Genomic DNA, 20792 nt, shown 5'->3' on the forward strand with positions numbered 1-20792 from the left:
AAAGAGGATAATAGAAGTAAATGGTTTTATGACCTTATATTTTTTTTTTGCTATCACTATGTATTTTAATTGCTTTCTCTAGTCGATCACGCACTGGCAACGATTACAATTTTTTTAAGCTAGCGAGGAACCTGCTGTAAGCATAACAAAGTGACAAACTTTTTTAAAACTCTTAGAATCACTTGCCCAACAGAAGCAATTTTTGGAGGGGGGGTATGACAATAGGGTTTTTCTGTCGAGGACCTATGGGTTGATGGCTGACCACGGAAATTATAAGCTTGAGAACAATGATTCAAGGCTTAAAAGCTATTTTGTGTTGTGATATATTTTTGTGCTTTGTACAATAGGAATCATAGGGAGTTACACGTTTTAATCCTAATGGGTTTCTGCTTTGAACGAATTATTCGCTTCTAAATTAAAACACAACCTCGTTTCGTTTTTATGTTTAATATGACGTGAAACATCATACAAAGGACACTGACTGTCGTGTCAACAAGTAAATTATAATCATTCACTCGTCATATGTGCTTATGCATTGATCGTGGCATTAGCAGCCCCCGAGACTGGTATATCATTCCATCGCACGTTGAAATCCAAGCCTGCGACGTCATGGAACGTGCCATGGAGCTCAAACTCGTACAGGCTCTCGTCGGTCAATTTGTCGATAACATTTTGTGACTCTGGTATGTTCTGCTTCAGGAGATGCCAAAGCCAAGGACTTTCGCCCCGCTGACTGGCCTGCTTCAGGAACTTGTAGAAGGGAACGGTTGACGTGCCGATGGTGTACTTAAAGGTAGGTCGATCACCTGATCCTCGGTATGTCTCGTGGTAGTTGGGATTTTTTCCATTGGGTCCACCACCCCAGATGAGAAAGCCTTCGAGCCTGGCAGTGAACTGGACTTGTATGGTGGCTTTGTAAGGTACGTCAACTTTCTTATTGGAGGTGGTTATGCGGTAAGATGAGGCTGCGTTGCCTTCTGTGGTCTGCGTTTCTCTTACTTGCACGATGTCCCACTTTATTTCACCGTTTTCGTCTGTGTTGAGTACAGCTCCTTCCCTTCCGCCTGACAGCGTCACGGACCCTTTGAAAACACCAGCGGCTGCACCGGCGATCAATCCGGGAGACTGGTAACTAAGTGTCACGGAAGCTTCAAAGCCAGACTTGAACCTGGTTGAGGATGAGTGTGTCACGGTGCGGACAGATTTGATTTGTCGAGCTATGGTCGACACCGTTGGTGAGGAATCTCGATTGTGTATCTCTCCGGCATCCTGTACGATGGGCTTCAAATCTTTAATTTCTGGCTCCAGGTATTCCATATTCTTCACCTTGAATGAAAAGTTCTCGTAGACGATCTTCAGACGACTTGTTGACATGTATCCTCCGCACCCATTCTGGTAGTGAGCCCTCCAGGTGTCTCCTTTAAAGGTAAAGGATATTTATCTTACGTCAAGTACACGGGGAGTGGTTTCCCAATCTCCTGAGCCTGAGGCTCATGATAAGAGTGTTTGACGATTTTGGTGCATAGAAAAAATGAAATGATATTAAAAAGATATAAAAACTACATATTAAAAATACATTATTAAAAAGATCTTAAAACTACATGTTTAAAATACAGGTACAAAATGTCTGTAAAGTTGCCATTAAATGCAAGTACTGAGTTGGCAATCACCAAAATTTATCGTCTTTGATAAAAAATGACACGTTTTGTGCGTTTTTCGCAGTTGATGGCAACTGATTCCAAATTCTAGAGATAATATATGAATACGAACCATGAAATAATCTACTATTATAAGGACCTTGTTCTACGTTCAGCCCGCTACTTCTAAGATTGTATTGGGTGACCCGGGGCTTGAATAAGTTAGTGATATAACATGGGCCATTTCCTTTAAAACACTTAAAAAACTATTAGAGATTGTTCTATACGTCTATTTCCTAGTGTTCTCATGCCCAGCATGAGAGCTCGTGCTCATTATTATTCGTAGTCAACAGTAGTTAGCGTCTTCCAGCTTCTTGCTGATATTTTTACCTATACCAATCAGTGAAGAATTACAATACTTAAAATGGGTCAATACAAAGTTCATGTATTGCTGGCTTGCAACCACGTGACAAAGCGGCCATGCTGGGGGTCAAAACAATAAAATAAATTTTCGCAAAATTTTTCAGATAAAAAGTTAAATTCCCAGTGAAGGGAAACGCTTTGTTCCTGTCCCCCAACATGGCCGCCGTGACGTCAGTTGCAAACCAGCAATAAAAGTAACAAGGTATCTGTACTCAGGTATCTGTACCTTCTCGTAAGAAGTCCTGACCAGCTCGTCTACCTCTGCAGCCACCAGCCCAACCATACCCAAGGTAATTAGCAAGAAGTGCCAAATTATCAAGCGTTACATCCATAACTCGCGTTTTCACTTCTAGTACGTTCTTGAGAGGAAGCTTCTCTGCAAAAAAGGTAAGATGGCATTGTAAATGTCTTGAGAATATTACCTATTTACTGCTTCAAATGGATTGACAACAAATGTCTATTTAGGACCTGGATTCTGCTGACAATATATAGAGACCTATGTATATGTGCATTGTCTCGATAAACACAAGCGCGTTTAAGAAATAACAGTAACTAGAGAAATGTTTGCATGGATGGTGGGAACATGAACGTGCGAATAAAATCTGCAGTAACTCTTTCCCTCTCAGATGGCACTTGTCCATCATGATACGTAGCATTTTCGTCGGGTTTCTCAGGCAAACAATTTGCAGATACCCACTGCAAAAGCCCTAAACTCACTGACAAAAAACATGAACATGAAACTATGCACAGGATGAGCTTTCGATCTGAAAATAGCAATATTCATAGCCATTTTTTCTTAGACAATTCTGCCCTAGGTGGGAAAGGCGCAACGAGGTTAACCCTATGTGAAGCACCAACCCGTGAAACAAGGCCAGACCACAACACCAGGAACTCCGTGCCCTACGCTTTGGATAAGTGTGTGGTTTCTTTAACGTCTTCTGTTTGCCGTATAACACTGAAGATGCAGGGGACGGGGACTACGGTTAATCGTGTCATTATCCGAGAAGACTACACATCTAACCATTTGCAGATTTCATTGCAAAGGCAGCACGTTCTCTTCAGTTCTTTTAAGAGCTTGAGTGTTTGTCCGGTCTGGAATCGAACCCGAGACCTTCCTCACAACAGTCTACCAACTAAGCTAGCCAGTCGGCGCTCTACCAACTGAGCTAGCCAGTCGGCGGTTAACCACTAGCCATAACACTAGCCATAAGTCCCGATAGCCTCGCATAGTAAGCTGTAAATACATACCATCATACATATTGCAGCATTTCAGTTTGTTGATGCTGGAAAGTGCATTGGACGCTCCTCGGTGGATTCCAACCACGTAGAAATTATTTCTACTGCATTCCATTCTCTCGCCATCGCCAACAGTTTGGTCATAACACTGTTTGTACCAATGTGGATGAAAAGCAGGCTTACAACAGGTAGCCCACTGAATGCTATTCAGCTGATGACCTCCCCCACGGTGGAGTCCGCGAATAAAATGCCCGGATGGACAGAAGGCCCAGCCCTCCCTAAAACGCAAAACATTTACTTTATCATTTCACTGTTAGAGTCGCCCCATGTGAGGGAATCCGGAATCCGGAATCCAACATATTTTTGCTCTTGGAATCCGGAATCCAGGCCTTTGGAATCCGGAATCCCGCCTGTGGAATCCAGAATCCAGCCTCATGTGGAATCCGGAATCTACCATCAGAGCACTACAAAAACTATGAAGCTAACCAGAAAGCGAACGTAAATTTTTGATATTTGGTTACTAAATTCAAATCAAGTTCTAAATCAACACGGCGGTGTTGTGGTCTTTGATCATCCTGGTAGGGCGCATGCATTATTTGTTAAAAAATACCATTTTATCATGCTGCGTTTTGACCTTTAAAAATTGAAATTTATACCAAGAGTAACGCAATGTCTCTCAACTGTCAACAATGCTCACAGGAGGTGTTTATCCTTTTCGGTTCCATGCGGAGCTCGCCATTCTTGTGACACAGATGAAAATCCCTGTACATTTTCCACAAATTCGGTAATAGTGAAAGCGGTAAAAGGTAAGTTTGATTGACGGTGAAATCTGGCGAAGTTAAACCACTGAGAATTTTTGTCCAGGAAGTTCCCCTGTGGAAGTAACACGACTCCCAGGTGCCCTTTCGATTCGGCGATCAAGAAATTCTCAGTTCGAGCTGGTTCTTCTTGTCGTTTGAGGAGATTGAAATACGTACGGAATTCGAGATGGGGAAGCATTAGCCTGTGACCAGGCTCTCCGGTCGAGGATGCATTAGAAAACACTAAAAAAAATGTATATTTCTAACTTGGTGTGAATTTCTAACTTGGTGTGGATTTTTTTGCGATACATCAAGCGGATTCGCGGATCTCGAAAGTACAGCAGATCGCGGATAAGCCAGGGGCACCCAACAGACCGTTTCGGTGAATATCTGTTCGGAAGACTTATAATTAATGGCCTACGATTTTCGGATTAAAGTGTGATGAGAAAACTGGAGTTCTCTTTAGCTCAAACATTCGTGACATGGGGAAAGTAATGCCTGTTGTTTTCTGAGAGAGAAAAATGTCGTTTTGGGTACGAAAAAAGGCCAGCTACGATTTTCGAGAAGGCAACAGCGGCTCGTAAATTCGGGTAATAATATTTCGTTCCCTAAAACTTTCTGAAGTTTGAAAATCCAGCTAGCGTATCCGAAAAGATACACTTTTCTTAGCGTTTAAAGATAAGGCTTTAAACCGCACAAAAAGGACACTTATAACGTAAAAACGGTATTCTGACACCTATAGTAAAATTTTCTCGTTGGGTGCCCCTGATAAGCTGACAGTTTTTGCCCAGATTCCGATCTTCTTTATTTCGGGAAGGTCGGATCGTGGATAAACGAAGTTCGAATCACTCTTGTCGGTCTTCGGCGATATGTTGGCGAATTGTCGAAAAAAAAAAACAAGCAATGAAACGTGGTGTTGCATCCCGATCTCGGATGCTTTATTCTACTTGTCCTCTAGTGTATGTAGGAGTTCCTTTTGTTAATTGCTGGGGCAAAACCGATGTGCAATTTATTAGGTGTCGTTGTTTTCAATTAAATCAGCTTTCATCATTTGCAGTTTTACTCTAGATCGTTGATAGTGTAACAGAAATTTTTTCTAACATCACCTTACCTTACCTTTACTTAAACACGGTGGTCTTTTTAAAGCTCAGAGAAGCTTGTGGGGCCGTGTTTTTCCAATCGAATTAGAATTTGGCAGTAGTGTTTTTCACAGTTGCTATGAATTGATACTGGAAACTTCGGGAGTGAAATTTTGAACGCTCTCCTTCAGACGCCACGTACACAGATGCGAAAGTAAAGCTACGTCAGTCTGTAGCTCGCTTCTTTTAAAGCCAGGTTGGGTTGTTATTTTCTTCAGGAGGTCTCTAATCTGGGAATCACAATTACTCTTATACCCGTGTAATTGTTCGTTCAAGAGTTAAAAGAATGCCCGGTATAATAATCAAACATGTCTCGCGTTGCCAGAATCTTAAAATGATAACACTGACATATAAAAAGAAGAGAAGAGAAAGGAAACCGTTCATCTTTTTCTATTTTATGAACTATATGATATATACATAAAATTTATGATCAAGCGGCCACGTTAATTTTGAACTCTTGTAAGACAACCGCCGTTGTCATGGTCGGAAACTAAATGAATTTTTAAACTTGGCAATATGAATACAAAAAATAATGTCTTTTAGTGTAATTTTCTTTCTTAAAAGCAACAGAAAACGCACAGAATTGAAAGGAGTCTATGGGCCTGTTTACATGATTCCGGAATGCTTTATTCTACTGGTCCTCTACTGTAGGTAAGAGTTCCTGTTGTTAATTTCTTGGACAAGGGGCATTGTTCTCTGGAAAGGAACGAGCCATTCATGTGAGACCTTGGGACAGGGTCTACCCGATCCCCTTAGGCAACCAATAACCTTATTCGAGATGTCATAACAAAGTATTAGAAACATCACATTTTAGCATATTCCCCATCATCACTTGAATTAAATAACCGTCCTCAAGATAGTACCCTGTACGCCTGTACGCTGTATCATTGCCGGCGAAAAATCAGGTAAGATCAGTTGAAGTCCCAAAGTTAGTTTTCAAATTTGTTTCTTTGCATAGACTTAACGTGACATATCAAGGCTGACCCAACCGTTAATAACGCGAATCGTGGAAAATGCGAAAACCGATGCGCAATTTTTATTTTAAAACGTAGTTATTAGGTGTCGTTGATTTTAATTAAATCAGCTTTCATCGTTTGCAGTTTTACTCTAGATCGTTGATAGTGTAACATAATTTTTCTAACATCACCCTACCTTACCTTTACTTAAACACGGCTGTCTTTTTAAAGCTCAGAGAAGCTTGTGGGGCCGTGTTTTCCCGATCGAATTAGAATTTGGCAGTAGCGTTTTTTTTTTCACAGTTGCTATTAATTGATACTGGAAATTGCGGGAGTGAAATTTTGAACGCTCTCCTTCAGACGCCACATTCACAGATGCGAAAGTAAAGCTACGTCAGTCTGTAGCTCGCTTTTTTTTAAAGCCAGTTGGGTTGTTATTTTCTTCAGGAGGTCTCTAATCTGGGAATCACAATTACTCTTATACCCGTGTAATTTGTTCGCTCAAGAGTTAAAAGAATGCCCGGTATAATAATCAAACATGTCTCGCGTTGCCAGAATCTTATAATGATAACACTGACATATAAAAAGAAGAGAAGAGAAAGGAAACATTCATCTATTTCTATTTTATAAACTATATGATATATACATAAAATTTATGATCAAGCGGCCACGTTAATTTTGAATTCTTGTAAGACAACCGCCGTTGTCATGGTCGAAAACTAAATGAATTTTTAAACTTGGCAATATGAATACAAAAAATAATGTCTTTTAGTGTAATTTTCTTTCTTAAAAGCAACAGAAAACGCACAGAATTGAAAGGAGTCTATGGGCCTGTTTACATGATTCCGGAATGCTTTATTCTACTGGTCCTCTACTGTAGGTAAGAGTTCCTGTTGTTAATTTCTTGGACAAGGGGCATTGTTCTCTCGAAAGGAACGAGCCATTCATGTGAGACCTTGGGACAGGGTCTACCCGATCCCCTTAGGCAACCAATAACCTTATTCGAGATGTCATAACAAAGTATTAGAAACATCACATTTTAGCATATTCCCCATCATCACTTGATTTAAAGAACCGTCCTCAAGATAGTACGCTGTATCATTGCCGGAGAAAAATCAGGTAAGATCAGTTGAAGTCCCAAAGTTAGTTTTCAAATTTGTTTTTTTGCAAGTATATATGGAGTTTGAAAGATCAGAACACTAAGCATGACATCAAGTGGTGCAAAGTTAAACAGCCTAGGTCTTATTCGAATATTACCAAGAGATGTAATTTGTGTTTGTGGGAGAAATGTTTCATTTTATGTAAACCGGTAACGAGCCCGTATCGTGTTGCAAACATGCTAGGAAATTCTTGCTGGAAAACGTTATCATGTAACTAGTGATAAAGTTCCCGCGTGACGTGACATGTGACACACAATGTATTGTATTGTTCTGTATTTTCAAATTTCTTTCAATGTAACCGTTTTTTCTGGCAGTCCCCTGATGATTGCCTCGCATGAGGCATGAAACTCAGAGTAGCGATTAAACAGATTTTAATGCCTTGGTTGAAATCGACTAAAAACAGATTTAACCTTAAAACCAATTTGACCTGCAACAGATATTTAACGAAGTCCGGATCACTTTGGTCGGTTTTCGTCGGTATGTTGGCGTAATTGTCGCAACTGACAAGCAGTGAAACGAACCTTCTGAAACAGTTGGCATAAGAAGCAACATCTACTTTCCACTGACTTTCCGTTGCAGCGAATCTATACCACACAAAGTTTTCATGTAATGCGGATTTGGACTTGAACGAGAACAGTGGCGAATTGGTTACGGCACGGATCGGCGGATTTGCGTACCCCGATTCATCTCCTCTTTAAGCAATATATCATTTTTACAGCAATATTTAAAGCGCTGAACGTTTATTTTCTTCTAATTTTAAATGCATTTTCCGGTATCTGAGAGCATGCCCCACGCTTCTTCACTCAAATTCTTGATGCGCGGGACTGCGAGCTAAGTTAGCGTATCGAACTGTGAAACAGTATTTACGGAATTAAGTAGCCTGTGTACAGCCGTCCCGCTCCCCTCAAAAAATCGGGGTGGGAACGGTTCCCTCCCGATTTTTTTTTAGTGGAGCGGGACGGCTGTACACAGGCTAGGGATTAAGCTTTTCGCATGGAATTATAAATGTAAGTCCAGCTGTTTTTTGTTCTATAGAAATACGTGCGTAATTTCGAAGTAATCAATATTGTAATTTAATTGAATTTTTTTCTCGCTTTACGCTCTATATTTTTACGTATATTTAAATTTAATATACTAAAAAAAAGGAAGAAAATAGACGACATCGCATCTTAACAGCTGAATATGCTATAAAAATAGCGTAATCTGCTGTTGAGGTACCACTAAAAAAACAGATTTAAAAGGTGTGGAATCCGTAATCTCGCACCTTTTGGAATCCGGAATCCTCAGGCATTGAATCCGGAATCCAGTCACTGGAATCCGGAATCCACGATGCGGAATCCGGAATCCAAGACTCTCTTGGATTCCCTTACATGGGGCGATTAGAGCGTTTTCAGTTACGCCTGAGGTTCTGGTATAGAGGTTGTCTAACTGGCAAATTTAAGCCTAACAGTTTTTTTTTTTACAAATTAGGTTCTTACTCGCGGATTTTGACTGCATTTTACTTTTTCACATACCTTGAAAAACTCATATCCCAGTCAGCCGAGGTGCACGTGTATGGTTTTTCCACATGCACTGGAGGTGGCTGGCAGCATTTCACCGTCTTAAAGTCTCTAAGGTCATCGTCTCTTCGCTCCCGCGTAAAACCTTTGACGTACAACAGGTCGTATTGAGGCGTACACCACGAGTATCCCTCTTTTGACATTTCTCCTTCAAACTCCTCGTCTTCGTAGCACCCTTGCAATGTGTAGCTTGGAAACGTGAAAAGCACTAACAGGGACAAGATTCTTAAGCCAACCGTTGCCATCGTGGTAGTCTGAAGCGAAGATAATTATTAAAAAAGAAATGCGTTTGTAGAACAGCTTGGCATTTTATTACGGCTTTCAGTGATATGCGAACTCTGAAATTCAAAATTCAACTAACGATTGCGTTTTTTACTGCCGTCAATCATAATTATGGCGACAGCCAACGAACCATAAAAAACAGAAACATACAAAAAATGAATCGAAAGCTACAACCGACAGACTTGACTTTTTAACCCAGTTGAAGTGAACTTCTTAACCCGGTTGAAGTGTTTCCCGAGAGGTCCGGTTAGATGATTGACGGCAGCAAAAAGCGTAAATCGTTGGTTGAATATTGAATTTCAGAGTCCGCAAATCACTGAAAACCGCAATAAGGTCAACATGACAAAAGAAAATCCGTATATTGTTTATTGTACTTCCACGATTTATTACTAGTTCTTAAGCGAGTAATTTAGTTCTGCCATAGCTCCCGTCTTAAAATAATAGGAAACGTCGCGAATGAATATATATCACTGCTAGCGCTATACACCTTATAAATACACCCCTCTGGAAAAAAAAAAAAAACTTGCCGAAACACATTTTTTTTACTCTACAATATTGACGACAAAAAAACATCAAATCAAAATAAAAAAAAGGCTGAAGCATTAGCGTTTAACCACAAAGGTGGTGCGCGAATGGATAGGAAAAGTATACACCCTCTTTTTCATTTTTTGCCAAGGAAAAAACTCGCCAGTAAATTAATTTTCTTCAGCTTCGTTACAGAGGGATGTAAAAATCGTGTTCGCCATAAAATTAGGAGTGGCGATTGAATACTTTACATTTTAAAAAGAATTTTCGTTGTATACTAATTATATACGACATTAACCAACCCCCCGTTTCCTCTGTCGTTATAGGAAAGTTCTTTACGTCTTGAAAAAATGTTGGTATAAGGTATTTGTTTGAACAAGAAGCTCCATGAGGCTATAACATTTCGTAACCATTGCTTCGAAATAAAAATGAAGAGCAGAAGTGTCCAAACAAGAAGCCAAATAGTTCGACAATTGCAGTTACGTTTTCCTAAAACAATAACTCCATCAGTAAAAGATGATGCTTTTTGACACTGAATTCCTTTAAAAAAGCTTTTGTTCATTTGGTTGAAATGCCACTCAATAGGAAATATAAGTTGAGTATTTCGGTAAAGCACGACTTACCAAAGCTCCACGTGTTCTGAGAGTCAGGAGCGTTTTCAAATCATGAATGAACTGAACAACTAAAATGTTGTAAGTTTTCTGTAAACCATTAAATTGGGTTATGTATTATTAACAGGACAATAGGCACGGAAGGCTAGTTCCATTGTTCCCTGAACAAAGTGCTGGTATTTGTGTACACAGTCTCTTGAAGCATAAAGTAGCACATGAAAATAAATTTAAAAATGTTGTTATGTCAACGCCGCCAAAATCAAAAGCTAAATTTCCCATGGTAAAATGAAAAAACAAAAAACAAAAACAAAAACAAAAAAAGGCTAAAGCCCGTTGCCATTGAAAAAGCTTAACTACATAACTTAAATTTAGTGTTTATGGCTTTAATTTAGTCAAACAATGATCTTTGATTAATTTGCTACAAACAAAAAAACAAATCACAAGAATGGCTCATAAGTTAAGTAAGACAAATTGTCGGCAAATTGTACTTTGTTCTTCCAATCCAATGAACCTTAAAATTACACATAGTGAAATGATTTTTGCCAGTTTTGCTAACAACAAAGCACTAATTAAATTTGAGGTTTTAAAATTTTAATTTGTGATTCGCCTATATGTCAATTTTATGGTCTGGAGAAGAAACCGACAAAAACTAAAAACGATCTTACTAACTATTAGTTCTGGTAAGGGAAGCTTCGATTCATATCTATGGAACAGTATTTCATTCGACTCGAGTAGTGCAATCGATTCATTGAAATAATGATAGAAAAAGAGATGAAGGTTTCAAAAAGTCCCTTTGTCGGAGGTCATGAAAGTATCACCCGCAAAAAGGATCGATGTTCATTGTCAAGAACACGATTTCGCTGCAAATAAATTTATTTTGAAGAAAAAAAAATATTTGAAAGAGCTATATTTTACCGTAAGCCAGTTTTAAGGCGGAAATGTTAATTTACAAACTGCCATATAACTTAATATTCGATTCATGAAAGCGAATGTAATTTTTTAGCTCACCTGACCCTGATTTTACGGTTGATTTTTTACACCAAGACAATGAATCTTCTATGAATACCGTGATACGTTTTATTGACTTTTTTCTATTACCCTGGTTTTGAACCATGAAGTTATGTCAAGGAAAAACGCCTGAATATATTCTTTTTGTCATATTTTTGGAAGGTTTTCGAAATGTATCATCACTTGTGGACTTAAACTTTGCTTCGATCCTTCTTTCTTTGATTCCGATCTGTTTGTGTGTTTGATGTAAACTCTTCGTGGTCTTATTAAGTAGACTTATCTAACATTTGAGTCCTTCTGTAGTTGGTTATTATACTTTCATAATCCGTTTCAGTAGTCATCATGGTTAGTTGAAACAGAATGTTTGGGCCGTTTGCCTGTTGGGGACAAATATCTCGCCCGCTTTGCTTCTCAATTAAAAGACATTTTATGCGCTTCCGTAAGGAGAGAGATGACCTGTTTTGAAGTTCCCTTTGTCGGAGTGAATAAATACACCACCAGAAATGCACTCTTCATGTCGACTGGCGGATACTAAATTTGATTTTTGCGGGAAAAAAAATTAACACCAATAGTATAAGTGAAAATTGTTATTTAAATAGTTTTATATTCAGCAAGTGTAAGAATTAGAGCACTGTATCAACCAATTTTGCGTAATAAACCCTGATTTCACCTTTACAACAATGAACATGACAATGTCTGGCTTTTCAGGACAGAAGAGAGAGACTAAAATCGATAAAAAAATCCCGGGCGAGTTTATGTGATTTTTCTACTTGTGCAGTTTATTGTTTTGCCATTTCGGCTAAATAAAATTTGTTCTTAAACGGGTAAGTTGTTTCAGAATGACACTTTTTAGACAAACCAATCGCTTTTTTTCCGTGATTGTCTATAATAAAGTACAAAAACTCGTTACAAAAACAAAAACGGAGCAATAAAATTAAATTACAGAAAATAATTGTGTTGAATATCAAAGCAGTCTGTTTGCGATACAATGAAAATAGTGAATGAACATTTGCATTGCCAGAAAGAACAAAGTTACCGTTTTTCAAGTCGACTATGTTCAAGTTTGTTTTCCTTTGGAGTGAAAGAAATACAAAACAGTAAAGACATTCAACGCAAGAACGGTTAATTTGTCTTTCAGGCCCCGGTTGTTCCAACGATTGATAACGCTATCCACCGGCTATGCACTATTCAGTGGATACTTATCTACTGGATAGGATTTATCCGGTAGAAAGTGTTATCCACGACTCAATTTGAATAACTGGGCCCAGTAACAAATCCTAGTGATATTGGAAGCATTCTTCCTGATTCTCCGGTGAAACTTTCCTGGAAGTTAACTGATATTTCGATTGTATATTCTCTTTTCTATTTTTCTAAGCTAAGGTGGTTTGATCATTTTAAAAGAAGAGGGACATTTTTAGATAAAGATTAGATACTGAAGACTACTTATAAAAATTTCCAGTGTCCATAGTGTACTATTTTGCTTAACAAACACAATCTCAAAGTCATAAAAATGAACACGCGAAATTAACAAGGAAAAGGCGAGGATTAATAGAAACTCAAAGTGAACGTACACTCTGTGTTGTTCATGGTATTGACTTTTACCCTAATACAGAGAGTATTGACTTTTTAACCACTTTTCTGAGCTGAATGACTGACAATTTGAAATTGCCAAGACTTTAAAGTATAGCTTCATCAATTGCAATAGAATTTTATCACCTTATAAAAACTCTTGCCCTTTTAATAATGGCGTAGGTTTGAGAACAAATATAAAGTAAAAACAACTGCCTAAGAAATTATGAGCAGATTTTATATAAGGCGGATTTGCTTTGAAAATTAAAGAAATATAAAGCGAATGAAAAGGCGAACAAGTAATACCTTAAGGACAATGCGTTGGCCATTTAGCAAAAGAAGTATCAAGGCATTTCTAATCAGAAAGTGCAGCCCGTAGAATTTTAAATGCCTTATTTTTTCACTTCGGTTGTCTTTTTTGTACTGATGATTACCATTGATGCGAGAGTCAGTTGAAGCTTAAAAACAAAATTACATTAAAATAATTGGACAACGATGTCGTAAGTGAGAAATGGCATCGCATGGTTCATTATTTTAAGCCAGGGGGCCAGTTTTTCATTTTCAAATTTACTGACTTCTAGCAATTGTTTTGTCTAACAACCAACCATTCATGCAAAGAGAGTTTCAATTAAAATCATTTGACAAAGAATACATAAAAGACAAGCCAATTTTACCACATGTCGGGAAACTTAAAGATTTTCTATTCTGGCGATTAATTTGCCAGTGATAATATGCTTCCCGAAATTAGCTACTAAGCGGAAGCAAAGCATTTATTAACTACGAAGAAACAATTATCATCTTCCATTTATGGAAGTACACTTCTTGCTCGATGGACCCTTACTTTGCGTGTATAAACAATAACACTAGTGACTTAACACACTAAGCGAAAAAAATGAGCAATGAATAATAATTGTGGCTTTAATATCCAAGAATGGCGTACGTGTGAGATTTAATGTTTATTTTCTTCTTTCTATTTTACGTCGTAAGTCTATAAGATAGCAAGGATGTGTTGCTTGCACTTTCAAGATATTACAAAATAACATTGTATAAACAATTCATGAACTTAGAACAAAGAAAATTCATAACCGTACCAAGTGTTAATTAGCTTTTTTCTTGGCTTATTTTTTCTTCGTTCTCCCTTTAGTTTGTGAATTGCTTAACGAAAAGTCTGACAAAAAGTTCGGAAAGGATGAGAGTTTTATTTGGATATCTGCCATGCTACATCGATATATTTTGTTTACATATTAGTTTTCCAAATAACTCCTCGAGGTTGAATACCATGAATACTCGGTCTCGTGTTTGACTTATTGCATGTCGTTCAACAATGCAATGTCAAGATGGAATTCACTGGAGTGTGAAATTAATAAACGAGGGTACTGGTGCCTGTAACAAGTTTTCATTGAGCCGTTGCTTTAGTTATACCTACATGTAAAATCCCAAACCCGCATAACCCAGCCTGGCTAGGAGGACGCAAGATCCTTAGTAGAAAAATTCACATATAGCGCATTGTGGTGAGTATTTAAGAAACTGTGTTGAATGATTTTTCTCATATTTTACTATGTTAATAAAGATAGCTGTATCTTGAATTTTAACTTTACACTGTTTTCAATCGGACGTAAGGTTGGTGCAAAAAGAGTCAAATAAGTTAAAAGATAACCAAAGTCAACTTGTTTTTTTTTTTTCATTTTTAACTTTACAAAACGCGGATGAATCTTACAAAGGATATTATTTGTAAAGTTCATTTTTTTATCACAGCCGAAAAAAGTCAATATAAGCCTAAGTTGTTATTGTAAAGATTTTTAAGTGCACCAGTCTATAACTAATTATTCGTTTTTGTATTACGTAATTTATTTTCTATAGAATACAGTCGCGACAAAATGTTTCGTTCTTCCGAAATATTTTATTCTTCAAAAATCTCTACGCTTACAAAAACAACCTCGATCCTGAATTAATAAAAGAAATTTCCTCGTCAAAAGCGCAAGTTATAAAATTACGCAAAAACGCGATAAAAAAATTATGCATGGTTGATATTCTATATGGGTACGCTTTGTTTGGCTTTATTCCTTTAAAGTTTTGATAACTTTTTGGCAACGAAAAACAAATATATAGCAAAGAAACAGAACCTAAAAGTAGTTGTACTTCTTACAACACGTTCCTTTGTACAACACATTCCTTTGTACAAAAATCTGTGATTAAATTTTTCGATTTAGCTTGAGCAAACAAAGATGACACCCATCCACAATCCGGATAAAGATACTGCACCGAAATCCGGATATCGCTTTTTAGGTTCCCAAATTTGCAATGCAAGTAGCCAATCAGAAGCGCGATCTGCTTTCATGATTATTCTTCGATATCAAGTCACTGACCTGATACGTCGCGATAGCATCGTCACTCGCAAGTACAGTTGTGTTACCGTACGATGAATTGAAAAGAAGTTTTACCAATAAAACAGAACCTCGTCATTTAAATTTAACTGGTGTTTACCGGTCGTAAAAGGAGAAACACTTTCCCGCCAAAACTAGACTTGAGCGCGCTAAAATAATCAGACTGAAACAATGTAGTCGAAATTTTAATTTTGAAAATTTAGAGAATGAAGCTCCAAAGAAATGAGTGAACAAAAAATGTCAGAAGCGGAACTTGATAAAAGTGTGTAAGACAAAAAAAGGATCAATACAAGCAGGTCAACACAATTTGCACTACGTACCTGGCAAGCATGGCTTCAACAGAGCGATTAATATTACCGGATTTTTGGCGGTGATTTGGGTGCGGTTAATACTTTATCGTACCTTTTTGGCGTACGCTTCGGCGGCACATCGGGCTCGTTTGGTCTCTCCAAAATAGGAGCCACTGCTTAACCAAACTCGCCTGATATGCCGCCGAAGCGTACCAAAAAGGTACGATTAGGTATAACAACAAAATATGATTGCTGAATGATCCGGTTAATGGAAATCCTTACTCTAAATGCCATTATCCGAGTATTTGAAATCCTTTAAAAATAAAATTAATGCAGAATGACTTTTCTAAAAAACGCAAAAATCTAAAATCCTAATCCACTTTTCAGGAATTATCACTACTTACGTAATCTGGAGTCATTAATGGGTGAATTATTTCTCAAACCGTCAGACGTTATAGCTCTCTTCACATGACATAAGGCTTTATTGATGTATTTATTCATCCTTTACGTACTATTCCAGCTATTTCGTATAAAACAGTACAGTGTTTCTGCTCATTATGAAGCCGACTTGTACAGTCTGGCTGGCATTTATGCTATTTGCCTCGTCTGCAACACTTTCAGGTAAGTACAAGCTACTTGTAATTTTACTGATTACGAAATTGTATTGGAAGAAAACGTAGGAACAGTGAATTCAATAAAATTAACAAATTGCCTTCAGTCGTTTGTTTGATAAAAAAAAACACAGAGCCAGAGAAACAATACCGGGTGCAATGAACACCGGAGCACTTGACATTTAAAGTAACCCCGCATAAAATGCATCAGTTGACTTAAACTGGTAGTGAAATGGTCACGTGCTTAATCCTCTTTTTGTCTAGTTGCTACTCGTTCCTGTTTTATGCAAGATTGGAGCGGAAGTCGGTTTAAGAAAAATGGGGAAACAGCGTGTCAATCTTCGAATGGATATTATTATCTTGTCGGCTTTGAACGGGATGGCACTAACAACTTGAATGGAATAAAAAAAGCCAAATGTTGCCAGCGAGATAAAACCTTCTGGAACACCCCGACCCAGTGTCAGATGCCTGATTGGACCAGGTCATTGGACGGGTAAGATTCATAACTCGTGGTTCCTAACTACTGTTTAAAATTTACAACACCTTCCGCCCTGTTAAGTCACTGCATAGGGAGCAAAGGAATTCAGTAAGTTAAACAGTGAATCGTTTTGAGCACCTTTTTTCAAACAAATCGACCACGGAATGTCATGCTTCGCTCGCAAAACTTCGCTTTCCGAAGACGCTCCGTTCGACTTCGTCCAACGAAAGTCACGGTCACAACAGTCAGCGGCACATATTTTTCAAAATAATGGCGCTCGAAACATTCGCACAGATTTTGTTGAGATTCGAGGGATTGGACCGCCGCAAATGAGTTCATTGTGGTTCGCATATGAGTTAATTATGGGGAAAATATACGCAAGAGTGCATTTCAAAGAGGTAAGACGTATTTTATTGATTAACTCGAACTGAACTCCTCTGTCTCATGCGCTCGCCAATGAAGCTCTCCTTGACAAGGAAAAAGACATCGGTGGACGATGAATTTGGCATCTGAATTATGCGACTGTAGCTCTGCGTTTTTAAATGCATATGTATTTAAAATATCAGGCGGTTTCTCTCATACTGGTCTCAGCCATATTATTTGAAGTTAAAATTATAATAAGAAGCGTTTTAATTTTTGATGTTGTCGTTGTTGTTGTTGTTTATCGTCGTTTTTGTTCCGTTGTTGCTGCTCTCATTGTTTCCATTGTTATCATTGTTGTTGCTGGTTGTTGTTTGGTTTTTGCTGTTTTGTTTTTTCTGTATTGTTGTTGCTGTTTTGTTGTTGCTGTTTTGTTGATATTGTTTTGGTTACTGTTGCTGTTGTTGCCGTTGTTGTTGTTGATCTTGATGATGATGATGACGATGATGATGATGAGGATGAGGATGATGATGATGTGATGATGATGATGATGATGATGATGTTTCTGTAGCTGATTATTATGTTTTGGTATTCCACGAAATAGGTTGAATGCTCTTTTAGTGCTGGAACAAGCTCTTGCCAGCAAGGATTCTTTCTCAGAGGCCTGTATCGCAGTAATGGGAACGACCTGCATTTTATCGAGTGGGGAAAATGCTGTAAGCCATCCCATCATCCATATCTCTATGGAGATTGCTATAACGAAGACGTAAGCAACACTTTCAATAAAGCTGGTCTCAGTGAGTGCAAGAGAGACGGTTATTTCATTACTGGCTTTCGGACACAAACAGGAGACAGACTGTCCAGCATCAAGTCTTTTAAATGTTGCAAAATGGTGGACGGTGAGTTTTTGTTTGTTGTTTTATTTGCTTGTTTGCTTACCTGGGCCCAGTTGTTCAAAGGGTGGATAATGCTATCCACCGGATAAATCGCTTTCCAGTGAATAACTGTCATACAAAACCTTCTTCGCTATCCATCGGACAATGATTTACCTACTGGATAGCGTTTTTACCATCTGAACAACTGTGGCCTAGAATGTTGCTGATGCTTTTTAATTCATTTTATCCATAGTGTTCTAAGGTGTGGTCGTATTTTCAGAAACGAAAATATGCATAAGGACCGTCAGATTTCAAAAATTAATGTTTTTAGCGTACTAACTATGTAATGTAGTACTTTAGATATATCTTTTTCATGACATACAAACCAACTTGGAATCGGTTGTCATCTGCTTTTACTCACTGCAGCCGCAACATATGTAAAACCCGAAGGACAAAAATGGAAGGAAAACTTAAAACCAGTGACCCCAAAATTTAATCAGTTCTTCTTATCTAGGTGTTTTACAGTTTTAGATTCTTAACAGACTACTGCGCCGTTAATGCAAATGAGTTGTGATTTTCAAAACGCAGGGATAGAGTTATTCAATGGACTACTCACTTTCGAATTAAAACTGTTGTTGGGTTCGTTAGCGAACATGGCACAAGGCCATGTCACCGTGATGTTATCACTTAAAGAAGGTTGCTTAAATTGATTTATCGAATCGATTACTTAACTTTTATAATACAAGAAGATTAACTGGTGCGTTATTTATTTCTAGCAATCCCCCAACTCGAGACACTGGACGGACTTAAGCAGCGTGTTATGGATTCAACCCAGTTTTACATCGGTCAGCTAGCTAGCATGATGGGATTTGCATGGTCTGGTGGATGTTGGGCCGAATACGCCGGAGATGATTTTCGTCGGAGAGGCGACAAATGGGAATCTGTATACAGATCGAACTGGTGCACTGGCGACGGACCCAAGAAGGACGTTCGTCTGAAGATAACTTATGAGAACTTTGCATTCACTATGAAAGATGTGACATTCGGAGAATCCATCAAGCAGACAATTCCCTTGGAGCAAGAACAGCAGTTGTTAAATTCCCCTGACAGAAGCTACAGCAAGGTTGCTTCTAACAACAAGAACAATCCAGGGTATTCTTCCGAAGTGGAAATTCAAATGCGTGTTGCAAGCACCCTGAAAAATGTCAAAACAACCAGTTGGGATTCCAAATTTGGAATTGAAGTTGGCGTCTCGTACGAGCCACCAAGTGCAACAGGCGGTGTTGGATTTTCTGCCAAATCCAGTTTCAGTTACGAGTGGGGAGGAGATGAAGAAGACAAAACTGTTGAAGAGGACTGGCACATCCTTTCAGTGAAGGAGCAGAAAGAGCTTCCACCGAAAACGTTTGCGGAATGGCATGCATTTAAAAAGCCCCAGAAAGTTACCATTCCCTACACAGCTACCGTCGTGCCCACATTTTCTGTTAAACTGGAAGGTTACATGGTTTGGGGAGGCGGCTACCATGGAAATAATCCCAATTTCCACCAGGAGCAGCGCGGTTCTGGTAATCGGGTCAATATGGAGTGGACCTTTGGAAGTGCTCAGAAACCGTTTTACGAGGACCTGAAAGATCAGATTGAGCAGAACATATACCCTTGGCAGTGGCTTGCTTTGAAGCAGCATTACCCATACGCACAATACTTCATCGATCAGCTGACAAACAAAGATCTTTACGCATTCACTATGGCGGGCCAGTTTGAAGAAACCACGGAAAACGAGATAAAGTCATATTGGTATCCATCTCGTCCCATCAGCGAAATGCAAGATGCAATGTCCAATTTAACAGCATTGCACGACCAGGCGGAGAATTTCCCAGAGTTTCCCCGTATCCTCCCTCCACCGCCCGAGGTTAAACCAATCGACAACAGCAAGGAGATGAAAGTCCCTCCCGCCAAACAATTTAACGACGGTGATGGTGGGAAGGGTGAGCCTCCGGTGTTTCCTCGCATCCATCCACCTGCACCTAAGGTGAAGACCATTGACAACACTAAAGAGATAAGGCCTCCTCCTGCCAAGCAATTCAACGAGTAAAACAAGGATGGATGCTCGATGCTGTTTGAGTGTTTCTTAGAATTAATGTATCCGCCACAAGTATAATAATCTGATTAAAAAACGAATTGTGAAGTTATGTTTTCCATCTTCATTGATAAAATCATGTTAGTGGACTGCTAGGCATGAATGCCCATAAGCGTTTATTCTTTGTTCCACTCAATATTACCACAGGCAACACAAGCCCTCAATGTAAGGGAATCGAAGCGGTAGACATGGCCTTTTTTCATGTTCAATTGCTCCTTTGTGTCGTTTAGCTGGTTTAACACCATTTCGTCCAGTGTTTCTTTTCCCAAGTACTTCCACTATCAAATACCTACATTAAAGGCTGTCCCACAGCTTCGATTCTTTCTGAATAGTCCTTTGAAAGTCGGCAGAATCCTTTTGTATTCTATCACAGCTAGGCCGATAGCGCGGTTAAAATACTGCTAGGATCAGCAATGTCGAATTTATCAAGTTTGTTGTAAATAATAAAGATGGTAAATTTTAAGCTTGGTAATAAAAAATGAAGATGAAGTATTCAACATGACACGAGTATGGGACAAAGAAAAATTCTGAGTCATTCGACATTGCTGATCCTAGAAGTATGCAAGATACGTGTCACTTATCAACCTAGTAAAATGGCCCAGCTCACAACGCGTCTCTCGTAGCTTAGTTGGTTAGAGCGCCCAACCGGTATCTGGGAGGCCATGGGTTCGATTCCCGTCGGGGACTCAGAATTTTTCTTTGTCCCATGCTCGTGTCATGTCGAATACTTCATCTTCATTATTTATTACCGA

The 20792-nt window shown here is 38.7% G+C and overlaps 2 protein-coding genes across 6 annotated transcripts; one reads left to right on the forward strand and one right to left on the reverse strand.

Annotated features, from left to right (window-relative positions):
* Positions 1–353: 353 nt before the first annotated feature.
* LOC144628496 (uncharacterized) lies at positions 354–10414 on the reverse strand. The gene is made up of 5 exons (XM_078486604.1): positions 10341–10414; positions 8866–9164; positions 3309–3574; positions 2287–2436; positions 354–1418 (listed from the first exon to the last, which is right to left on the reverse strand). The coding sequence occupies exons 2-5, from the start codon at positions 9153–9155 to the stop codon at positions 529–531; spliced, it is 1596 nt and encodes a 531-aa protein (XP_078342730.1). The 5' UTR covers positions 9156–9164; positions 10341–10414; the 3' UTR covers positions 354–528.
* Positions 6092–20089, forward strand: LOC144628483 (uncharacterized). 5 transcript variants are annotated; one of them, XM_078486590.1, is made up of 6 exons: positions 6092–6140; positions 6985–7310; positions 16100–16200; positions 16455–16683; positions 17650–17927; positions 18680–20089. In XM_078486590.1, the coding sequence occupies exons 3-6, from the start codon at positions 16137–16139 to the stop codon at positions 19993–19995; spliced, it is 1887 nt and encodes a 628-aa protein (XP_078342716.1). In that variant the 5' UTR covers positions 6092–6140; positions 6985–7310; positions 16100–16136; the 3' UTR covers positions 19996–20089. The 5 variants fall into 5 exon arrangements, with proteins under 5 accessions (XP_078342716.1, XP_078342717.1, XP_078342715.1 ...); XM_078486591.1 differs by having other exon boundaries at positions 6985–7071; XM_078486589.1 differs by lacking the exon at positions 6092–6140 and having other exon boundaries at positions 6374–7310.
* The last annotated feature ends 703 nt before the right edge of the window (positions 20090–20792 follow it).

Source organism: Oculina patagonica, chromosome 10, assembly GCF_052425735.1.
Source record: "Oculina patagonica isolate OP01 chromosome 10, crgOcupat, whole genome shotgun sequence".
In the NCBI taxonomy this organism is placed as follows: domain Eukaryota; kingdom Metazoa; phylum Cnidaria; class Anthozoa; order Scleractinia; family Oculinidae; genus Oculina; species Oculina patagonica.